Genomic DNA, 24682 nt, shown 5'->3' with positions numbered 1-24682 from the left:
CCCAGACAGTGTTGATATTTTTGTGTGTTTTTTTTTTAATTTTATTAGCTGATGCAGTTTGTGGTGTGGCTTCTACAGAAGAGATATAATTAAATGGAATTGACTGCTGAGCCACTTCCTTCTTGGAAATGAGTGTTATGTTACATAAAAACAACAAGACTTAACAACCAACCTGTCACAGCTTTGTTCTTTCCCACAGAAGAGAATTCCAGTGAACTGTTAACATGGCATCTGAATGGTTTCCAAACAAGTAATACATGTTCAGTCATGTAAGGTCTTTTTTTCACAGCCACCTTAAGCTACTGGTTGTTGTGGGTCTTTCTACATAGTTTTTTTTTTATTTAATAAATAATAGCATAGTCTATTGGGGTGAGAACAAGACACTTGGCCATCGAAGAATATCCCGTTCCTCTGCTGTGAGAAACTCTTGGTTTGTTTTTGCAAAATGCGGCGACCTTCCAGTTACAGATGCGCTTCCCAACCCACTGAGCCACGGTCGCCCCTTTGTGTGGTTGTGTAACTAAACATCACATTAATTCAGTCCACACAACTATAAAGCTGGTAACGTGACACAGAAACATATTGTGGGTTCTGCAATTAATCATAAGGATTAATAATTAATTAATTAATAATACAGTGTGCTTGCTTTTTTTTTTTTTAATTCTAACATATGCATTTATTTATAATGTTTTATATACATACACAGATATTTTAGTCTTTTTGCCATTATAGTTCATTTATAAAATACTTGGCACTTTTATTGATAATGTGGTCTAGCAGAACTAAGTGTTTTATAATTTAGCTACAGTAAAGTATATTTCTACATGAATCATCACTTCATTGTTTTCAAATAATGTTGTAAAACTACCAAAACGACACAAAATTTACAGGTTCTCTAGTCTTCTGTGAAAGACATCGTCTTTGTTTGAATGGCTCATGTAATTTCTCATTGTAATCTACAACAGGTTTCTTTAAACTATAGAGGCAATGTTGTAAAAGCTCGAGTGGGGAGGGAGCTTAGAGGACAAAGGAAGAAGATCAGGGACATAACAGAGAAGCCTAACCTGAAAAACCAGACAGACACACCTCTCCGTCCTTACACCCTGTGTTTTCATGTTTGTTGTGGAACCATTCTGGTTCCATTAAAAATTTCCCAACATTACTTGACGACTTACTGAGAAATTCAGCATGTGTTTGTTTTTGGCCATGCACTTAATTATACATGATTTTATTCAGTCAGTCGTTTTATTTTTATTTCATTTTTTTCATATTTTAGCTACTGTGATAAAGCAGATTCCCAATGTATTATAATTAATAAATTCTTCTTCTTCTGATCATGACCATTATGAATAATAAATAATAATGATATAATATTTATAAATTACAAATACCAATGGCCATAGGTTACAAAAGAGCAACAGCAATCTTAGTGTAGTTAATGGAGGCACAAAATCTGGATTTGGTGAGGAAACTGATTCTGAGACAATTTTTTTTACCTTAATTTTGACTGTTTGACTCAGTGTGTGATCAGCATTTGGCACAAAAACCTTTTGTTTATGTCCTCCCAAAGATTCAGCGGACTTTTTGGCAGCAAGAACCCCCCCCACCCCCACCCCTCCTTTAACTTAGTCATTCATTTAACAGTGAATGTCTAAAAGCATGTCCATACAGGAAGGAATTCACTTTTGCATATTGCTTTGATGGGTAGTCACCAGCAGACATTCCAGACTCTGGCTGCCTAGTTGACTTTCTAATACGTTTACCATCCTGTTATAGGTCAGTGAAAAGTGTTTTTTATTCCCATTGATAGTCTTTTGTTAATTGTTTTTCATGCAGAATTCATGAAAGTAGATGTTTAAGATAGACATTAACTGACGTTATAGACACTTTTATTTTCTGGGACCATGACTCATACAGACACACCTGTTTTCAAGTGAAAGAAAACACCACCCCGTCTCTGTCTGTGACTGTGTCATTTGCAAAGGTATTTGGCTATGCAGAGTGAAGCACTCTGAAATGAGGGAGTGTGCAACCTACGCAAATGTGTATGTGTGCAGTCTTCAAAAAAATGCAGCGGCATCTTTTAACTTTACTTTAACACTTAGTTTCACTTTAGCTTTTTGTATCTTATAACTATTGTCTTCTCCGGAACTCACAGAGGGAGCCACCACAGCACAAGCATAAGTAGCTCACCAGCCTGTTGTTTGTGGTACTATCCCTTGATGACAGTAAACAGCTCTTCGCTAACTGGTAGGTGAAACACTTTAAACCCAGTCAACTGAAGCACTATTTTCTCAACCAGTCTGAAACATATGACTCTATCCTATGATTTCTGACCCACTTCAACCAGCCCCTGTACAGAACACAACAATTCACTGCCAGAATCCTCATGCATACTTATAATTGCTTCAGCCAGCTAACATGCATGTAATGATCTAACCTGGTACAAAGGACGAAGAAAGGAGATTTTACTGGACTTTGAATGTGTGGTTGTTTTGCCAGACATGCTCATCCACTTTAAGCTTATAGAGAGGCAACAGTAGTTAAATAATCACTTCTCTGAATACACAAAAGATCAAACTTTGAAGCAGATGTGCTATAGCAGTGGAAGATCATACGGGGTAATGCTCCTGTCAGCTAAAAACAAGAATCTGAGGCTACAAGCAATATGTGCTCACCAAAACTGGACAGCACAAGACTGGTGATACTGGTGTAGGGGATACGTTCTAGGCCTGAGTATTATAGCTCAGTATTGTTGCTAACCATGCCTTTCCCATTGCTGTCCATCCTTGTGCCATCAAGTTTTGTAGCTTGTGGTTGTTATTTTATTGTGTATTGTTGTTTAGTTTAAAATTAATAGATGTGAGTGTATTTATCGATCAATTAATTAATCAAATAATTAATTGCTTTTATTTCTGCTGGGCTCCTTATGGGAGGTCAGCATGAGAACAGAAAACAAAGAGAGCACACACATATCCACATCACAACACCATAAACCACATGATAAGCAACTGGGGTGGGTAAGGGGGTGAGAGGTGGTATTTCAGTTGTTCATTTCTCTGTCACTGATTTGCATAGGTTGCTGCTTCCCACCTTTTTGTTGTTAAACTGGTCCCGATTTCAGTTCTCGAATCTCCCCTTGATTGCACACCTAGAAGGGTTTCCTATACAGTGTTAATAGTGTAAACTGATTTTATTTTGCCAGATGAATTACTGAATTATTGAATGGACTGGTTCCTATACAGCACTTTTGTACCCAGTTTTTCTACTGCACTTATACCAGGAAAATACAGGAACAGGAACAAACGTATTGCATGCAAGGGTTTATCACAGTGTAGAAAATTTCATATATGCATACTCCTTTACTTGAGAGTGCTTTACTCTGCATAGCCAAATACCTATATCTCAATACTCGCTGGTTGAAATTTGTACCTAGTCATCTTGTCCCTTTTGTCAAAATTACAACCTTCTGGCAAAACTGTAAAAGCTTTAACATGAACATACAATAAACTACAAATCTATTCACTGACAATCTACAAACACTGTGAAACTTCCTGGAACAGGACGTGAGAACACTGAACCTGGTTGACTGGCCCCTCCCTGTGTTTTGACAAAAACAATCTAACCATGCCAAAAACTCTTCTTCAGCTGCTTTTATTTCTGTATTCTGCAGCCAACATTCTTTTTTTTTTCCCTAGCTAAACCAATCCAAATTGCCAACGGCAGTATCTGCCCTAAGGTAGGAACTCAGTGCTATTAAAAACTGGTTTTGTAGCATGATGACTCATAGAGACACACCTGTTTTGAAGTGGAAAAACACCACACCTTTCCTGACTATGACAGTCTTGGGCAGTTCCAAACACTTAAGTTGATTATGGAGTTCCACAGAATTGCTCTCACATTTCAGTTGCTTTTTCCGTTAGATAAATATCAGAAGTAAAACATTTGCATGATCTCCCTGCACTTGTATGGGATTTGCTCCCTCCCTCCCTTGTCTTAAGCCATGTTTTGAGTTAACTGGTGATTCCGAATTAGTTAATCATATGAGCTAGATGAAGATGGGTAAAATCTGGCTCGTAGTCTGGAGTGCTTTGGGTGATTACTAAGACTAGAAAAATGCTATTATCTGAGCTATAGATGATTCTATACATTGTGTGAATATATCAGCACACCTCTTCCTGTTGGAAGAAGCCAGGAGGTTATCTTCAGGCTGTAGCACTTTACACAAACAAACCATATCTATGGTGAATATATGACAATAGAACACAGGCTTAAAATAAAAACAAGGATTAACAAGGTTCATATTCAACAAAGGCCAGTATACACTAACAGAAGAAATCCAAATCATGAGCGGGAAATAATCATGGCAGCATATAAGGATATATATATCTGAGTGCCAAAAATAAGGTATATACCTAAAAAAAAAAAAAACCCTAACCAAAAACAATGACATACATGTTTAGACTATATGACTTGTCTGGGTGTGGCACATATTATCAAACCCAACAGTGAGCACTGTTGTTCTTTGCTTAATATTTTCATCCAACAAATTCAGGGTTGCTCTAAAATCATGTATTTTGTTCTAATCTTTTCGACACATTCATTCATTTGGACCTGGATAAGCAGTAATGACTTGGTAGTAGAGCAGGTCATCTACTGATCCTGGCTGCTCCTTCTGTGATGCGTCAATCGAAGGATGCATGTGTGGGACTGTCAGAGCACTTAAGCATAGATTAAAAAATAGGAAAGTTGTAGAAAAGTGCTGCTGAACCAGACCATTTACCATTTATTTAAAAACGAATAGTTCATAGTATGGACAGTCCCTGTCTTTAGAGAGGATATTATTTTCAAAAAGAATTTCACATTTTGACTGGTAAACCCACAGAAAAAACTCTTTCAAATTTGAATGGGAAAAGTCTAAGAAATCATGAATAATTAATGTAAGTGTGGACAGTGAATTTAATCTTTCAGAAGGGTCTGACTTCTCATGGAGAAAAAAATAAACACATTTTTAAAAATCAGACTGCATGGAACCTCAGTTAACACTTTCCAAGTTCACTATATTGACATATTAAGGAAAACAACATATAATACAAATAAATACTTAAATTAATAAACTGTGGCTGAAGTGAAAATTACCTGGATTACTGACCCAGTGTTTTCTGTTTACACAATTTTGAGTCTATTTTATTCATTATTATCTTCTCTGTGTGTGTCTTCTATTTTCTAGTTCAGTTTGCTTGTGCTCTTGAGTTTATCAGTATTTCTAGTTTATGTCTCCCAGTTAAGTCAGTCCTGTCTTTAGGTTTGTTTGTCTCGTCCTTTTTGTCCGTCTCCCTCCGTTCAATCTCCTTCTCAAACTTCACCTGCTCTGGAGCAGGTATAGAATTACATCTATTGATCTCGGACAACTGACCAGTCTCTTTGGAAAAAAGTGCCATCATTGCTGAAAGACTCCTCAAACCTATGATAGTAATAAGTTATGAAGGTGTCGACTATATCAGTGTCATATTGATAAGTCTGTTAACTTACACATAGGCCAAAAATAGTAGCTCTTTTCTGTTCTTAAACATAGCACGCAAACATTCGAACAGGTTTTTAATACTAAACTACTGTCCAACTTTTTTATTATTAATAATTTTATTATTTATTACAGACATTTATACGGCTACAAAGTTTTATCTGCCCTTGTAAAATCAGTCTTTCTGCTGGCACAACACTTATTTATAGTTACGGATGGCCACATGCTGCCAACGCCAACTCTGTCATGTAAATGCTTAGAATAAAACCTGGGTTAACTTAGCATGTTGTTATCCAGCTACATGAAACAGTTGATTGCTGATGTTGTGATAAGTGAATCCAGATAACACTGGCATTAAAGTTACCTTGAGTTACCTTTACATGCTTCACCTTACAAGGCCCTGGCTTTGCCCTCACTTCACACACTTACACAGGAGTCTTTACATGAACAGTCATGTAAAAGATCGACTATCTATGTTTCTCTTGAATTTGATGCTGGGGGGGGGGGGGTGTCATTGTGTATTTGAGCTAGAGAGAGGGAGAAAGAGTCCCTCCTCCTTGATAAGCTATGTGATAAGCCACCTCATCTCACTTCAGCTGTCACATTCAGGAAGCATAGCCTCCAGAACTCTGTCGGTTCACTTGATCGGATAACATTCATTTGGAGTTTTCCCCGATCATGACTCGGGCTTCTTTTCCCGTGTTTGTGTTGCTGGTGTTTGCGGTGAGTTCAGTGCTTTTTTTTTTATTTAAAAAGTAAAGAAGAAGACAAAAAAGAAAAAGCTATTTCACCACTTAACAAAACTGGTTTTGAAATGTCTTTGTTTATTTTTTGTTATCTGAATTCTGGAAGATGTTTCAGCAAATGAGTTGTTGCTATTATATAGAAACACAACATAATTTTCTCATCCAACTCACTGATAGTAGTTATAACTAGGTGTAATTGAAAATGTTTAGCCGTCATTGCATACTTGGCCGTGCATCTTCTACTTAGCACTCCCTTCTCTGGAAGCTTGAAGTATTCCATGTGAAATTTTTCTCTAGATGGAGTGATTGGGTGTGTTTCTCCTGTGATGCCAATACTTTACCAGCTAGAAAGCTGTTTACCGACTTACGTTAGATTAACTGGTGATTCTAATTTCAAAACATTAGATTAGAAAATGTAAAGGTCGAGCCATTTACATTAAAGTTACTTTCAGCTCCTTTCCACTTAGATTAATGAGAGGTATGACATACAGGGGTGTATGTGATGAAGTGTGCTGGTGTTGTTCCTATTATTTACTGCCATTGGTCAGTTGTGATGCTGATCCTGGACCAGTATTATAATGACAATATAGTTTTTAAAAACTATCACTAATAAACCAACATTAATAACATACGACATACAATGCAATGACAAGCCTGAACTAGCATTATTTTCATATCACAGGAACAACACAAACACGAGGATATCAGACATCAGATACACTTAAAATGTTTTTTTTTTTCTAGTTTTGGTTTCATTATCTTTTTGATGTCTGTTCAGGTTTCCTTGTCTGTCTCTCTGGTTAACCATTTAACATTACTTTAATGTTTTGACACTTTTGACACTCATATTGTTAATTGTGTAGTTTTGCACATATCGAAGGCAATACAAGTGATACTGAACGCATCATTGACATCAGGATGATTAAAACAGGGCAGAAGTCCTCTATATGTTTTCAAAGACAAACAGTCTGGCAAGGCTTTCTAACGTTGATCCTGACTAATAAAGAACAAGTCTGTGTAAACGTGAGAGCAAAAATAAACTATATCAATATAAAACTGGGTCCTAAGAGTGCTGACATATATTATCATTAATATGTCCCTGACAAATTTGAGGAGCTAGAAAAGTGAAGGACAAAAAAGAATGCGGCCAGTAGGGATGGGTATCGAAAACCGGTTCTTGTTGAGAACCGGTTCCCACTGTTTCAATTCCTTGGAATCGTTTGCCATTTTTGCAAACGATTCCCTTATCGATTCCAGTCGCCCCGAATGACGTCACCACGTTGCGGAGCGTCATTTACCTGGCAGGAAACATGGCGCCTAAGCGGCTCAAACGCTCAAAAGTTTGATTATACTTTATGAGAACCGATGACAACAGGGCAACTTGCAAAGTAGATATTTCATTTAAGGGAGGAAACACTACGAATATGCAAAAGCATTTGCTCACAAAACACGCGATGACACGCGTTTTTAATTCCGCTCCGGACTCGTGACTCTCAACCCAGCAGCAGCGCTAACGTTTGCACGTCCTCTCCCGTTAATGCGGCAGGTAAATAATCAACTAACAGTGCATATTATGTTAGCGCAATCTGCCTTATTACAAGACCTGCCATTACTGTACATGTAGGTGACCATGATGAGAGAGACAGACAGAGTCTGGCTGGCGCTCGCTGGCAGTTCTCGCTGCAGTCTACCGGTAGCGTCTCCTTTCAGGCCAGGATAGACTAATGTCACCGAGCAGTGTCTAAGTTTGTGGTCAAAGGCTTGCACCCATTTACCACAGCAGATGCCCCCGATTTTTGGTAAGTGAATGTGTTTAATTGTAGGCAGGGACATTACTGGATATTCTTGTGTAATTGCCACAGAACAATTTATGTTATACTTTGTTATTGCTACAGAAGAATGTTGCAGCTTTAAGGCAGGGATGACTCCTGGAGTTGCTTTCTCACTGCATATGCTTTATTTCACAATCAGATCGATAACAAAAACATACAGCAGCTCCTCTCCTACTCCTAGCCCTTCGCTGCGGTGGAAAAAAGAACGACTTCAATCCCCTTCAAGGAACATACGTACAAAATAGTTTTCCTGATACACCAATGGGGCGTTCAATGCCATCTTGTAAATATGAGTACTCTGGCAGAGTAACAGTTCAAATGAAAAATACACCAGAACAAACAAGCAAACAAAAAAAGAAGTGTGGGGTACCTTTGAACCAATGAACAAAGTATAACAATTTATACTTTTTAACATAACCCGACCCCGTCAATATGTGATATGTCTCACAAGAATATTTATTTTATTATTTTACATTTACAATTTTTTTTTCCTGGGGACCCTGTGACACCCCATTGAAGAGCCGTAGGCTGGATCTCAAGATCTCACTGTTGGGTTTGTAAGGCCATGTTACTCCTAAATTTCTATCTTGTTCAAAGAGAAGATATAAAACAAAGCTCTGAGCTAATCGACCTTAGTGTTCTCCTTTTTAAAAAAAAAAAAAAGAATCGATAAGAGAATCGATAAAGAATCGAATCGTTAAACAGAATCGAAAATGGAATCGGAATCGTTAAAATCTTATCAATACCCATCCCTAGCGGCCAGCCTAAAAAAATATGTGCTGTACATGGACAGCATCTTAAAGCTATGTCTAAAGAAGTGGGAAAAACTGACGCAAGGCTTAGGAGAAGAATCTCACACTCCATTTGGTCCATCTATTGGTCACTGAAGCCTTTTCAGAAATGGTCCTAGTGGAAGGGTGGCTGTTAACAAGGCATTCTTAAAATAGGAAAACAGGGAGAAAAGGCTGAGATATTCCAACAGCGAGTGTCTACAGCCATGGTTAAACACGGTGGAAATTCTTGTCAAAATTGATGGAACTATGAAAACAGAACAGAAGTATAGCCAGGACCATCTGAGTGGCTTCATTTTTCTGTATGACAGTTATATTGTATAATTTTAGTGTACTGTCAGTACACTAAAAGGATACATGGATAGAAAAACCCACAGTGAATGATGAAATAATTGCCAGAAAAGTCAACTTTTTTGGAAAGTTGGAGAAATGGAGAGTTTATTGAACCATCTGACAAAACTGTTTAAATATTAATAAGATTTTAACTTCCATATATGACTTTTAATTTGTATTGTATTTGCTACATCTGGCATTTTTTAAAATTACTTAAAGTGTGTTGTGCCACTTTTTTTTAGGTTTTTCAGGAGGGGGAAATCAAACTGATAATGTAGAAGTTTTGAAACTCACAAAAACTGTATGTATCAAATATGTCACACTAGGTATTAAGAGGTTAGAGACTTCAACATCATCTTGACAGAGAATGAGACAAAACGCAGTTAACAGGCAAAAGAGACAAGCATTGTTCTTGAAAACTACTTAAATTACAAGAAAGTTTGCCTAACAAAGTTAAAGAATAAAGGTGGTCATACTAAATATTAATTTGATTGTTAGAATCAAACAAACTCTAATTTTGCCCTAAATGTTATTGTCACGGTCTGCGGTGGCAGATCGTGTGAAGTGGAAAGAGAGTGGACCCAAATTAAAACTAACCGGGGCAAAACTAAACATGAGCAGATGAACTGATGATCCGACGAGGGACAAAGGGAAACTCACCCAATAAATACACAGCAGGATGATCAGGGAAGTGGAGGCAGCTGTGGAACGAGGAACCAATCAGACTTAACCAGACAAAATAAAACAGGAAACACAAAAGAATGAGACTAAACGAACAAGAAACTAAGAACTATTCATATCAGGAAGCGAGGAAGCACCAGCAAATAGGATGACAGATCACTACAATAAAAGTAAACAAGGTCAAAAATGCCCAAAACATAAACTCTGGATCACAGACACTAAAGCTATTATGTAAGAGTATTGAAGTTTGTTGTGTTGTGTCTGTTGTGTTATAGCTCCAAGCTCTTGCTGTACAGAATCACAACTCTGGATCCAGTTTGGTAAGAAAAAAGAGAGAATGGGTTCTTCCTCCAAAGCCTCTTAAGGAAAATTTCGATTACACTAACGAGAAGGCGATTGCTAAGGTAAGTCACTGATACTTAATTTCACTTTAATTCTGTCTCCTGATTATTAAGCATAAATGCCTGTCATAAACAAAAAATACCCATGTATCAGTGAAGTAATTCAATGTTTAACCATGACTTTTTAGTGCCACCAAGATGGTTTTTCTTCAGGTATCGCCTAACCTTTTCTGAAACATTTTATGTTATAGATAAAGCATCGACTGTAAGAAACCACTGGGCAATCAGTCCTCTGAACAATAGCATTAGCATTTCTAGGTGCTGGCTCAAAATAGGGATCCTATTGGATTTGGTTGTGCCAATTGTAAGAGGGCTTTCATGAAATATAAAGACTGTCTAATTGTTTGTGAAGGGATCTTTAAACCCCCATTATTTTCTTGCTTGCTGACAGTGATTTCAAATGCATTCAGATTATTATTTGAAAGTTATGCAACCAAAAACATATAGAAGAGAACACTGAAGAATTGTAATAAACTTATTACCTATAATTAGTGTGCATGTGTCAGCCATCATGCAGCCTGCTTTAGTTTTCCATACTTTAACCTCTCTTTCTTACTTTCTTTACTTTCTTTCTTTTATTTCCTTATTGTATTATTTAATTTAGTTTAGTTAGTTACTGTCTTGGAGCACCTGTGACCCCCTAATTTCCTTTATGTATTGAAATATTTTGATTTTGATTATTAGCATACTGTTTAAAAAATGTTTTATTATTTGACAATTTAACACCACCAGCTGTAAGAATAAGAATAAATCAGTTTCACACATAATAAGAATTCATGTTAAAAACAAATTATTTAAAGAAATAGACAACTTCAGTTTTTTGGTGCATATGTGGTGAAATAATGAAGTCTTCCACCTTGTGTTTCAGATTCGATCCGATCTTCAGTTTGGCTCAAATCTTCTCTACTCCCTGGAAGGTGTTGGGGCAAACCAATTTCCTTTCCATGTCTTTGTGGTTGACCAACATTCTGGTGATGTTCGTGTCACTAAATTGCTTGACAGGGAAGTGATCGATACTTACAACGTGAGTCCTCCTGTAGTTCTTCTTTGGTATGGAATAAGATTCAACAGCTGTCCTCAATACATTAAATATTAAGATAATTCAAAATGGACTGCCATTTATATACGCCTTTCCTCGTCTTAATGACCACCTCAGACTATAAAAAACATTAAGCAATACATTCATACAGTGCTTTAGTCTACATAGTTTAAGAATTATCTACAGCTGTGGTGGACGTTTACAAATACTCATCATCGGAATGAATGTCATGGTAATTTTGGGCCATTTCTTTGACCTTTTCTTTTTATGTACTCATGTGGTACATGTATTTTTGACTTTTGCTGCCATGATGCCAGGTCTCTCTTGGAAATTAGATTTTTAATCTCAATGAGATTTTTTTTTTTTTTACCTGGTTAAATAAAGGACTAAAAAAAAAAATCCAATGTCAATCATTTTTCCAAATGATTGTACAGCATTTCGGCTGCACAGTCATTGTACAGGCTGACTGACTCATTAACTTCTCGTTAGTGAGTTAGTCATGATTGACTACAACAGGTAGTTTCTCTTTAACAGCATAAAAAGGATTTTTTTGAACCACTCACTGGATTCACTAAGAACTCAGAACAATGGTAAAGTCCAAGGAACTTAGTGAATAATTAAGGAGGAGAATTGCAGATCTACAAAAGTTAGGAAGGTCACCTCTCACCACTCTTAAACAACTACAGATTCCAAGGTCATCATCAAAATAATTATATACAAGTACAAGTTTTTGGATATGCCACCACTTTGCCAAGTTCTGGAAGAAGATCCAAGCTGTTACCCTCAGATGAGAGGACATTGGTTCAGATGTTCAGGAACAATCCAGGAACCTCTAACACTCAAGCCTGCCATAAACTGGAAACTGCTGGAACACCAGAGTCACTGTGCACAGTGAAGTGAGTTTTACATCACCATGGACTGAGAGGGTGCTGACCAAGAATGAAGCTCCTGCTCCAAAATCTACGACTTCAAAGTTTGACACAGATTTATATCTGCCCACATGATCAAGCCAAAATTGCGCTTTATTGCCGCAGACGAGACAAAGATTAGGCTATTCGGTCTTTCAAGCCCAGAAAACCCTGTACCAGCTTTTCAGCATGGTGATGATTGCACCATGTTCTGGAACTATTTGCTCCCAGTGCTGCTGATACATTGCACAAATGAATGTGGACTGTGCTTAAAAGCCTGTATATATAATTGGGACCACTTCAAAGAAATAATTAAAAGTTCCAAACGACCATGGCACTCATGCCTATGATGAATGCATGTAAACATGTGACCACAGCTGTCGACCATATCAATGGCCAATTAGAAACATGTTAAAGGTTACAGGATACCATTTCAGTCATAGTTGTGTAAAGAAAGATGAAGTGATGGCATTTTATAGAAAAGAAGAAAGACCAATTTTGCCATGATAATATAACGTTCTACAAAGATATTTTTTCTGTTGCTCACTGTAATATATAGTATTTGCTCTGATATTAAATTGGTTTCACTAACCTTTGTCACCTAAACTTGTAAAATGCACCTTTACTGGTGGTAAATCCATACTGCAAGGCGTTGTAGTTTATGTCAAGCTAAATAACGAACAACAATGGTTACATTTCTATCTACTACTCTTTCAGTTGTCTGGTGTTGCTATGTACAAGAATGGCACAATTGCAGAAAAAAAAATTGACTTACGAATCAAGGTTGTAGATGAGAATGACAACTCTCCAGTATTTCCAGATGTTGAACCTGTTGAAGTAGATGAGCTCAGTCCTAAAGGTCAGTGGTGTGAATCTCATTCAAATTTGTAATGGTAGTGAGCGGTGTAAAATGAAATGATTGAATTATAAATTAAACAAAAAGGATTTTGATTTTTCTAGTGTTTATGTAATTGAGTGATCAAATTGCTAAAGTCTTTCCAATGAGCTGCTGGAGGTTACAGACAGCCTGCGTTCTGCAGTTCATGTTATTTCACTATTATTATTATTTTATATTTATTTATTGTCTGATCTTGTAAATAACAATTTTCTGTTAACATTTGCTCATTATGTAAAAAGCATTATTTGGCACACAACAGTTAGGAGCTCTTCTTGACAAGTTTGTATCATTGTTTTAAAACCAGGGCAGGACACTGCACAATATCAATATGGAGAACAGAATGTCTGTTTTTCTCATGTACAGTGTCAATGAATGTGAAATTAAGTTTTGTTTAAAATTTAAAATTCAAATTAAATTGAGTTTTGTTTTGTTTTTTCATTTAATGCTACAGATACCTTGGTTACGACAGTCACTGCATTTGATGCTGATGAACCAGGAAATCTCAATTCTCAGATTGCTTATAGCATCATAGTTCAGAATCCAGCGGAAGATGTGTTCTACATAGACAGACAAAGTGGATCCATCTTTGTTAAAAGGCCTGTTCTGGACAGAGAGGTATGAACTATGTATGTTTGACTATATGATTCAAGAAAGTTCTTTTAATAACATGGGATAGTGGTGAGATATATAACCACTATATATGGCTATATATAGGGGAGGGGGAGGGGGGGGAATAACTATTTATCAGAAAAAAAAATTTGTTTATACACTGGAGCATATAGTAAAAGAGCATATAGTAAAATCAGTGGCAGCTGAAGGGGCAGGTTTTATCAGTAAACCACAGTCGTCGACACAATTGAGCTTGTTTTTTATTTTGTGTTTCGATGGCCTGTCATATTCATTCCTCGATCTCTGTGTCCTCAGAAAGGGCCTTTAGAGACATTATTATGGAACAAGCTTACCAAGCCAGAGCAAACATCCAAGGGCAAATATTCTGGATACAGTAAAGGCAGAGGGTCCTTGTTACCCTATTTAACAAATCTGTCAACCTTTTGACCATTCCATAAATAAAAGTCTCTATTGTGTTTGTGTTAATGAAACTCAAATCCTTTAAGTAATTACAAGATAACAATGATTATTTTCATTCAGTCCATTCAGTTAGATACTATGACAAAAATGATGAATGAAACATCTTGACAACATCCCAAGTCTCTGTTCTAACTCCAGTATTGTACAAACTAGAGATGGACCGATCCGATATTACGTATCGGTATCGGTCCGATACTGACCTAAATTACTGGATCGGATATCGGAGAAAAATAAAAAATGTAATCCGATCCATTAAATATCACGAAAGCACCTCACAAAACTTGCAACACGCCGTAACTCACCTCAGGTTAGCACGTCGGAGCAGTATGCATCACGTGATAGAGCGGCTGTGGCATGCGGGACCTGTCGTGGTCTGGATAGCATTTGGAGCTTCGCTAGCAACTTGGCATTTCATCTCCGACAAAGTTTTCCCGAGAGAAGTAAAGCAAGTGTGTAAGTCCATCTCTAACTGTTTGTAAAGCATTCCTGCGTTAAGCTTAACAAGCGACTGCCTCTCCTGCTGCTACTTCAATCATGAAACTGCTTAATGATCAGCTGATCGGCTTTTCTGTCGCGAGTCCAGTTTGCTTTTGGTCCACTTTGCACCAGAAAGAGGAAACCAGCGGCTGAACAACAGCAGCACGTTTAAGCTTGATAAGCTGTTGTAAGAATTTATTTAATATTACTTTCTACTCGAGGATCTTTTTCTACGTAGCTGAGCTGGTAACTGTGCAGGGGCGGATCTAGCAAAGTTTAGCCAGGGGGGCCGATAGGGCATTAACAAGGAAAAGGGGGCACAAAGACATACTTTTCTTTCTTATTCTCATTTAAAATGTCGAGCTTTTAATAAATAATTATCTGACACCCAAAGTTTTAATTTGATGTAAAATGAATAGAAGTCAATTACTGTATATAGTAACTATTAAGTCTAATATATATACCCTAGTAAGCTATAGTACTTTTTCCTTTGGGAAGGTACCATCTGTGCAGTCTGCAATTCTGTTGAAGAAAGATGTTGAATCTATTTAATATTTCTTGAAAAATAATTGATTTCTGTGCATTTTTTTCCACACTGCATCAAATTAAGGTTGATTACGTCGATTAAGCATCATGAGGTGGAGCGTGAGGGGTGGTTCCCTATTTTTTATTTATTTATTTTTGTTGTTGCTGGGAGTTGGAACCCTATTAGTTAGGTTGCTTAATATTTATGCTAAGTACTCTTTAAAATACCAGAATAGGGAGGATGGTGTAGGTTTGAGTTTATTAGATTGATCAGTATTGCTGAACTATGAAACATTTTTTTTTGCATACAGGTATAACAGAATAGCTTTAGTGTAGTTGTTGTTTTAAACTTGAGTATGAACTTATACAAAATGCAGCAAGATATTTTAAAAAAAAACAGTTTTGTTGATTAAAAAACATTATATCGGATTCATATCGGTATCGGCAGATATCCAAATTTATGATATCGGTATCGGTATCGGACATAAAAAAGTGGTATCGTGCCATCTCTAGTACAAACGTATTTGTTTAATGACTATTTTGATGTCTTTTAATTTCAGACATGTAGTAACTACATTCTGACGATAAAAGGTCAAGATCGAAATGGACATCCAGAGGGAAACACCGGAACTACCACTATTACCATAAATATCCTTGATGTAAATGACAATCCTCCCAGACTGGAAAAAGATCAGGTACCTCTCTTCCTTACATTTCTCTATATTAACATATACAGCAGGGGAAATATTTATTTGACCACCTGCTGAATTTGTGATTTTGCCACATAGAGAGAAAAGTATTCATTTTTAACGTGGTTTCATTTTAATGGGAGAGGCAAAATATCAACCAAAAATCCAGAAAAAAAGAACATTACATAGAATTATGAATTGATTTATAATAATAATAATAATAATAATAATACATTTTATTTATAGGCGCCTTTCAGACCCTCAAGGTCACCTTACAATAACACGTGAACAATAGCCAATTGCATGTCATTGCGTGAAATAACTATTTCGTTGGCTGAAATCAAAAAGTTATTTCAAATGGCACAGAAAACAAATAATGTGCAGGATAGGACTGACAGAACAGACTGAGGAGGCTCACACAACACGAGTGAGGATGTGACCAAGAACAGAGTGGCACAGACAGTATATACATAGGAGGAGATTAGGGCAAAGTGAACACATCCGGACACAGCTGAACTCTAATTTCATGTTATGCATTTCACTTACAGTATGAAGGAAGCATTGAGGAGAACACAGAACAAGTGGAGGTGATGAGAATCAAAACAGAGGACCTGGATCTAAAAGGCACAGACAACTGGGAAGCTGTGTTTGAAATTGTCAAAGGCAATGAGGCTGGGTATTTCAGCATTAAAACAGACCCCAACACCAATGAAGGCATCTTAATGCTTGACAAGGTACAACCTTTTTAATTAAGAAGAAATTATGTGCTGTTACTCAGCTTTTTTACTATCTGGCAAATGCAAAGTCAAACTCTGTGGCAAATGGCCCTCTTATGAATGAGGTAAGGATCAGAACCTTGATCACTGCAGGGTGATGATTGTTTCCTATGGTTGACTATGCTGCCATTCACAAGAGTGCTATTCACATATATGAAGATTTGTTTTTACTTTGGTTTCACATTTCATTACTTTGTTACAGAGTTATATAATGTCATTCCAATAATATGTTACTTTGGAACGCATTACACCCTACAATGTGAACTTAGACTCAAAGTATTCCAAAATTTGATAAGTGTCTCTTATCGATAAAGCTCGGAGTCGTTAAATTTTGCCTTCCAATATTTTAAGCTGTCATTGACTTGCTTATTCAGCTTGCGTCAAGTCCCTGTTGTACTACCCTGTAGTACTTGGCTGGAAGACAAAACTATTACCACTGTATGAGGTTTACTGGCCATTGCTATATGACTACTGCCCATTACTTTAACAATTTTTTTCAGAACATTCATAACACATAGCACAGGAGCATAATTTTGCAGGTTAGTTTATATAAAATCCATAATACCTTTTGTTTTACAAAAAGCAAAAATGCATCAACAATAGCAACACTCCAATTATAGATGCATATAAAACACTGTATTGTTTCTTATGTGTCATCAATCATTTTAATTATTTTTTGAGCTAAAAGATATGTTCTTGTATCCGTCATTTACAGGCTGTGGATTATGAGGATGTAAAGAACCTTGAACTAGGCTTAGCCGTCAGGAACAAGAATCCATTAGTTGGAAGTGGAGGCAGTGGAGCAAGTGCAGCATTTGGAGGCGGTGGTGGAGGTGGTGGTGGAGGTGGTGCCACTGGTGCCAGTGGTGCCAGTGGAGCAAGTGGAGCAAGTGGAGGCGGTGGTGGAGGCGGTGGTGGAGGTGGTGGTGGAGGTGGTGGTGCCAGTGGTGCCAGTGGAGCAAGTGGAGCAAGTGGCGGAAGCAGTGGAAGATTTAAAACCTATCCTATCAAAATCAATGTGAAGAACCAGCCGGAGGGGCCACGATTTGATCCTAAAATCAAAGCTATTCCTGTCTCAGAGGAAGGGAAATCCTTTAACATTAAAAATGTTATTGCAAGCTACCCTGCAAAAGATGGGGATACTGGACAACCAGCTAAGGCAGTCAAGTCAGTCCACATACATATGTGTCAGCTTCTCTTTCTGTGCACAATAATAGTGATACTCATAACTGGTCTATTTCTGCTGTAGATATGCCAAAGGCTCAGACCCTGACAACTGGCTAACGATTGACCCAGAGACAGCTGAGATCAAACTGAACAAGATGCCTGACAGGGAATCTCCATACCTGGTCAATGGGACATATACTGCCAAAATACTCTGCATTTCAGATGGTACGGCATGAATGTTGAAGAACTCTCTGGAGAAATATCAACGCAAAAAAATAAATAAATAAATACTGGATTATATATGTTTGTTTCTGGTTTTACACCACAGACATGCTTGGTAAAACAGCCACTGGTACGATAGCCATCCAAGTGGAAGATTCTAATGACCACTGCCCCACCCTGACCAGCAATTTCCAGACTCTGTGCACCACAGCAAATGCTGTAATTGTGAAGGCCAGTGATCAAGACGCATATCCTAATGGCCCCCCTTTTCACTTTGAGATTATCCCAGAAAACACAAAAGGGAAATGGAACGTGGAGCATCTAAATGGTGAGATGATGATTTCAGTTTTTTTGGGGTGTTTTTTTTTTTAGATGTAGTAGTTAAATAAAGAAAACAATGACAAAAGACAAAAAAAGGTCAATATACTAAAGTGTTGTTGTTGCTGTTGTTTGCTTTGTTTGTTTTACAAATTTTAAAATTTTATTTTGAGATAAAAATGTGGATTACAATCTGTCATATACACTCTAAGACTAAATCTATGAGTAATGCATATACATACTTATTTCACATTTTTCTGGTTTCTGACAGACACTACAGCTATCTTGCGGTCTCAGGAGGCTTTTTGGCCTGGTGTTTATGAAGTGGAATTTGTGGTGAAGGATCAGCAGGGACACGCCTGCCCTGAACCTCAGAGAATGACGGTCCAAGTTTGTACCTGCGAGAATGGAGTTGTGTGTGGAAACCAAGGCAGCAATGGTCGTGGTAGAAAAACAACATCATTAGGACCTGCGGGCATTGGGCTAATACTAGCGGGCCTACTACTGCTCTTGAGTAAGCATTATGTGATTTTTTTTTTTTTATTTGAGAATTTTGATAAGATAAAAAAGGACAATGAAAGAATTATACTGATACTCGAACCATAACAAAATGTAACTCTCTTACCTAGAAATTTAAATAAAACACTTACTGACTACTTTATAGGTAGACTTGGTCAGCTTTTAATTATATAAATATATAATCAGCCAATCACATCACAACACCATCTATAGGGAATCTATGGAGAATAAAGGCAGGTTAGGAAAAGAGGCATAAACTGGTACTAGCAGGGTTTACCTAATAAACCCTGTGTCTCTCCCAATAGGAAATACATAGCCAAAAGTAATTACAGACCAAACTATTCTACACTTGCTACCAATAACTACAAAAATTAAACAGATTAGACTTTTGTAACAATTTAAAATCCCCCAAAGCTTACCAAAGCTTAAAGGAATCCCAGTAATTACATCTATTTTAGGGATTTTACACATTCTGAAAAACTGTTTCACCTTCTTTTGACCTCACACCACATTTGTAGCTTTAACTTTAAATAAAACTTTTTTTTTTACAGTCATTCCTCTGCTACTGTTCTTCTGCTTATGTGGATCTGCTGTAAAGTTTCCAGACCTCTTTAGTGACATGCCTGACTTTGAGACCAAGTCACACCTTATTGACTACCGCACCGAAGGGCCGGGAGAAAACACGGTGAGACTGCAACTACCTTAAGTGTTGAAAACGGGAATAATCTCGGCATCGATGATGATGTCTTTGTGAAAGCTCCTTCAAAGTGATTTTTAATCACAATAAAAAACTGTTCACTGTTCTAACAATTGTATGACTTTTATAGGAAGGGCCACTACTTGTGACTATTGGCACAGTTAAAAATGGAGCAATGGCACCAGCGGGAGGTTTTGGTTATGAGGCATCTCTCACTGACATTGATGGGATGAAATTTGGCACCTATCAAGGTGGTTTTTCAACTGACTACAGACAAGAAATGAGGGGTTTCACTGATTTCCATTCAGAGTTTGAGACCAGAGAATCAAGGCAAGGTGGATTTTTTGATAGCATTGCCCTGCCACGTCACTTCCTGGCACAGTATTACTCTCAGGTGAGAAATTAGCTGACAACTAAATGGACAACTAAATCCAATTAAATGGAAAGTTTTAACACTAAATGTGATATGTAGTAGCTTTACTAATGATGTTAGGTGAACACACGTGTTAATGTTGCAACTAATAACGTTTATGTGGATATTATTCACTTTTTATTGGCTGTCACTGTCGTCAATAAATATGTCTTTCGTTATTTTTAAAGTGTATTGATTTTTTTATTGATTGATTTTTTTTTTATACAGAAGACAGTCAGCGGAGAGGACAACCTTGGCGTGAAGGATGGTTTGTTGGTGTATGATTATGAGGGCCAAGGGTCCTCTGCTGGCTCAGTAGGCTGCTGTAGCCTTTTGGAGTCAGACAATGACCTTCAGTTTCTTGATGACCTTGGACCAAAGTTTAAGACTCTCGCAGAGGTGTGCAGTGGCAAGACAATTTCTTGTGATGACAAACAAGCGCTACCCATTACCCCTAATGCCTACATCAATACTCAAACCTCAGTATCAAGTTTGATGAGTGCACAAAAGCTCTCCCCTCCACCCAAACTGGAGCCTGCCATCTCCAAAGTGGAGCAGAGTGTGGTCAGGAAGACAACGGAGCACTCTGAAATTGTAAAGGAAAGTACAGCCAAGGTGAAGGAAGAGATGAACACAATGAAAACAGGGTTAGCAAATCAAGGCCAGATGCTCCTAATGCAGCAGCAGCAGCAGCCTGTGTACTACACCACCACTCCTGTGTTGCAGCCAATGCATTATGTAGTCCAGCCACAGGTCCACAACACTGTGCTGCTGGCTGAGGCACCAACCACCAACCTTCAAGGCATGGTACTGGTTAACAACACACAGTCTGGACCTGCCCAAGGAGTATTCGTTCAAGGGCAGACACTAATGTCCAGTGGACAAGCCCAGGGCCCTGCAATGGTGCTGGTGGAGAATGGTGACACCCATAGTTGGAGTGATGGCCTGATCCAAGCTGGGAGCTTGTCTGGGTCCCAGACCATGATGGTTGTCAAAGGCAAGGCCCCTTCAGGGTCAACGAAAGTGCTAAAGGGGAGCCAGGGTCGTCTTGTTCAGGGAAGTACTCTACTGTCAGAAGGGGTCTCAGGATCTAAGAAAGTGCTGACAGTTGGAGTGCCAACTATGACCAAAGAGCAGCTGGTTCAAGAGGGAGGTCTTTCAAAGAAGAGTGAGGTCTTTGGCTCTGAAAAGGTCATCTACAGCAGGAGCAGCCAATCTACTGCCTTAAAGGCAAATCAGTAGAGCATTCACTGTAGTGACCCACCTACTGGTTTTTAAGGTGACAAGAGAAAATCATTAAATGGCAGATGAATTCCTGGACAACAGACGACCCTTTTTAGTTTCAAAATAGTGCATTACTCTTATGCTTTCAGTATTTTCATGGGAAGCCTGTAAGAGCAAATGGTGGTGGTGAAGGGTGGTGGTGGTGGTGGTGGTGGTGGTGGTGGTGGTGGTGGTGTGTGTGTGTGTGTGTGTGTGTGTGTGTGTGTGTGTGTGTATCAAGCAAAACTTAGACCTGTGGGAATAATCAAACCATTCAGTAATCCATAATCTCCTTTGGATGGTGCATTTATGTCATTGAAGAGATCACTTTCACATTACTCATCACATCATAAAGCTGATAAATCAGAATGTGTTTTTCCAATTGGAATGAACTTTGCCTCTAAGAAGACAAGTGGACTCAAATCATGACAACAAAATGCTCACTACAATATCAGGACATCATCTTCTCATGTAACTATCAACTTTACCTGCTCTTCTTTGTTCTCAAGTTAACACTGTATTATGTGTGTGGGTATAATTGGTATCAATTGTTACATTCTCATGTTATATTTTAGGTCATCACTGCTCTCATTGTCTTGTTTTATTTTTATACCTATATACAATCTGTGTGTTTTTACACTAATAAAATAAAAACATTAAAGTCTTTTAGCTCATTGAATTTGATTGTTATTGCTCAGCCTAGACTGATGGGTACTGCAGAATGAACAACCCAATTTTGTGAACACAATAACTCAAGAATGATGTGATGTGGCATTTAGAAAACCATAGGTGCGTCTACTAAAAGTCTCAGACAAGTTCATATCTTGCCGACAGAGGTCAAGTTTTCTGAAAATCTTGCGAATTTAACAATTTGATAAAGACGTCATCTATAAGTTTCAAATTGATACCATAAGTTGCATCTGTTAAAACTCGCAGATTTCATTTCTGAAAATCTGGTGCATGCTATAACTCAAGAAAAGTTATGATACCATAGGCATATCTACTAACAGTGAACTTGAATAATTTGGTGACCTTGACCTATCAAAGGTCAAATAGACCTTTGACAGATACAATCATGTGTGGTCATATATACCATCATGTCAATGCAGGCAACAATACACTGTGATTACAAGAGCTTTCAAACATTCATGCAAGGCTTAATAAAATAGGTTTGCTTCTGGTGATATAGGTATTTCTGGGCTGACCCCCCAGTCAGAGAATTATTTTTAAATCTTTGGGGTTTTCTATTACATTGGTAAGGATTTGTGGCTGCGTTGATATGTAAAACCTGGGGTGTTATGTGATTGTGAAGAATATTTTTGCCAATAAAAACATATAAAATTCTAAATTATGACCAGTGTTGTAGAGCGTATACTTTACAGGGAATTATGCCACCTTTCTGCTGGATGTGGTGATCCAGCCGATCACCAGGCGACAAGCAGGTGGGTTGATTACCACAGGTATGCATGGGAAGAAGGTGGAGTAAAAGTAAAGTGTGGTTAACTAATGTGCACACGTGCACACACACAAACACACAGGAGGACTGGTGGGCTATGACAGAACCCCCTTCTCCTAATGGGAACATGCTGGAAACCAACCATGTTTATCAATGTGGAGGCGGTGAAAGGCCCAGAGCATGGCCTTGTCCAGAGCAGCTGCCTGTGGACTCCAGGAATCTTCTCTTGTCCACAGTCCTCCTTACGATGTACACTGGGGGGCTACCAATGAGCTGGGCAGGTCAGGTGAGGTGAGATGGCAGCACAGGAGACTGGAAAGGGTGAGTTTTAACTGAGATACATGAAAAACACTTTGAATGCACATCTTGCATGACAGATTCAGCTGCACAGAGTCAGGGTTGATCAGAGCCTCTATTTTAAAAGGTCTAATAAGGTTAGGTGAGAGTTTGCATGATTCAGTGTGTAAGGGAACATACTTGATAGAGAGCCATACTTTGTGATCAGGTTAATAACGGGGTTCAGGAGTCCAACGATGGTCTGCACATTGTTTATTTCGCTCCTCGGTCTGAGCAGCCCGTGTCACCCTTAGAGTTGCTGACACCAGCTGAGATGGTGCTGAACTGATGACACAGAGCACTTACTTTCAATAGAAGAAAACAGGGGTGGCTAAGAGCCCCAGGATGATTTGAAGCATGGGTGTCCAGTGGGTGATGAAGTCAAAGAGTTGTAAGAATACTCTGTCCACACTAGCTGAGAGATGCAGGTCTGATAAGACTTGTTGCTGCAAGAAAGCCATTACTAAGACATCAGAATAAGACACAGAGGCTTGCCTGGGCGATGAAACACCGCCATGGACTGGAAGATGTTATTATGGACTGATGGAGCAAAATGTAAAACATGGAGGAGGAAGTGTGATGGTCTGGGCCTGTTTTGCTGGATCCAGGGTCGGTGACTTGTACAGAGTGATAGGCACCCTGAACCAGCTCCATGCAATACCTCTGGCATGTACCAAGTTGGTCAAGGGTTCATCCTACAGGAAGGTAATAACCCAGAACATAAGTCCAAGCTATGCCAGAACTACTTCAGGAAAAAAGAACAAGGTAAGCTTGAAAACAAAGAGTGGCCAGCACAGTCTCCAGACTTAAACCTCATCAAACTATGTTAACATTTTGTTTTTGTGGCCCGCAGTAAAGGTGTTTGCTGCCTGGCTGTGGTGCTCCTTGTTCGTTTGGGTCTCCTGAGTGACCAGAGACCAGAGAGACACTCTGAGCCAGAGAGACTGAAGTCCATGGCACCACGGAAAAAAGTGAAATTGAAATTGTAACAGGTTGATATAAAATTGTGAAAACTTGGCATCTTTGTCTTCCTTCTCATTATTAACCTAGCAAGGGCGAGTGGGGGATTTCTTTTTTTATTAGAGAATTATGTATCGGAATTTCAGGAGCGGGACCACGTCTCCAAACACGCTCCCTCCAGTTGTCATCTATATAGGTTCCCCCAGTTCTGTAAGCTGTTCATTCTCGTTTACGTGCCCCACCCTCCCTCCCTCCTTGTTCTCAGTTCTTTAACTTCTTCATTTCTATTTAGTACATGGGGATCTGCCAGGCCCGGGAGCCGTCGCAGGTGGACGCGATGGAGGAGGCACACTTGCACACAGGAATTTTTTTCATCCCACATACAATTTGTTTACAAAATACCGATACTAGTTTAGGTCTGGTTGAAACACAAACCACTGGGTCAAAGACCCAGAATCATCACACTTATGCTTCAGCCAGCTACACAAAGGGTTTGCTTTCTTGCCTCTTTTATTAGTTTTTTTTCTGCTTTGCTATATCAGTGTTAGTCCCTATGAGACCATTGATTCTTGCAGCATTAAGTGTTGTGATTTTTTGATTCAAGTGAAGTGCTTTTTGAACTTTTT

At 38.3% G+C, this 24682-nt stretch overlaps 1 protein-coding gene across 2 annotated transcripts; it reads left to right on the top strand.

Annotated features, from left to right (window-relative positions):
- Positions 1-6091: 6091 nt before the first annotated feature.
- LOC147309895 (desmoglein-2.1-like) lies at positions 6092-21973 on the top strand. Of its 2 annotated transcripts, none has more exons than XM_086268265.1 (14): positions 6092-6244; positions 10180-10308; positions 11174-11329; positions 12970-13111; positions 13602-13765; positions 15802-15936; positions 16479-16664; positions 17422-17873; positions 17956-18098; positions 18202-18423; positions 18685-18927; positions 19484-19617; positions 19760-20023; positions 20273-21973. In XM_086268265.1, exons 1-14 carry the CDS (start codon positions 6200-6202, stop codon positions 21281-21283), a joined length of 3426 nt encoding a protein of 1141 aa, XP_086124391.1. In that variant the 5' UTR covers positions 6092-6199; the 3' UTR covers positions 21284-21973. The 2 variants fall into 2 exon arrangements, with proteins under 2 accessions (XP_086124391.1, XP_086124390.1); XM_086268264.1 differs by having other exon boundaries at positions 20270-21973.
- The last annotated feature ends 2709 nt before the right edge of the window (positions 21974-24682 follow it).

This window comes from Aulonocara sp. 'chitande type north' Nkhata Bay, linkage group LG17 (assembly GCF_057382095.1).
Source record: "Aulonocara sp. 'chitande type north' Nkhata Bay isolate Kocher_YH1m ecotype deep benthic linkage group LG17, A_spYH_male_GT1.1, whole genome shotgun sequence".
NCBI classification, from domain to species: domain Eukaryota; kingdom Metazoa; phylum Chordata; class Actinopteri; order Cichliformes; family Cichlidae; genus Aulonocara; species Aulonocara sp. 'chitande type north' Nkhata Bay.
Note: the sequence above shows the minus strand (reverse complement) of the source record. Positions and strands in the feature narration are given on the sequence as shown.

What these genes read in the sequence shown, in the direction of transcription:
- LOC147309895 (XM_086268264.1), top strand. Translation starts at nt 6,200, where the DNA reads ATGACTCGGGCTTCTTTTCCCGTGTTTGTGTTGCTGGTGTTTGCG. An exon ending in AAGTGATCGATACTTACAAC is followed by an intron (nt 11,330 to 12,969) that starts GTGAGTCCTCCT and finishes CTACTCTTTCAG; the next exon opens with TTGTCTGGTGTTGCTATGTA. An exon ending in GCATCTTAATGCTTGACAAG is followed by an intron (nt 16,665 to 17,421) that starts GTACAACCTTTT and finishes CGTCATTTACAG; the next exon opens with GCTGTGGATTATGAGGATGT.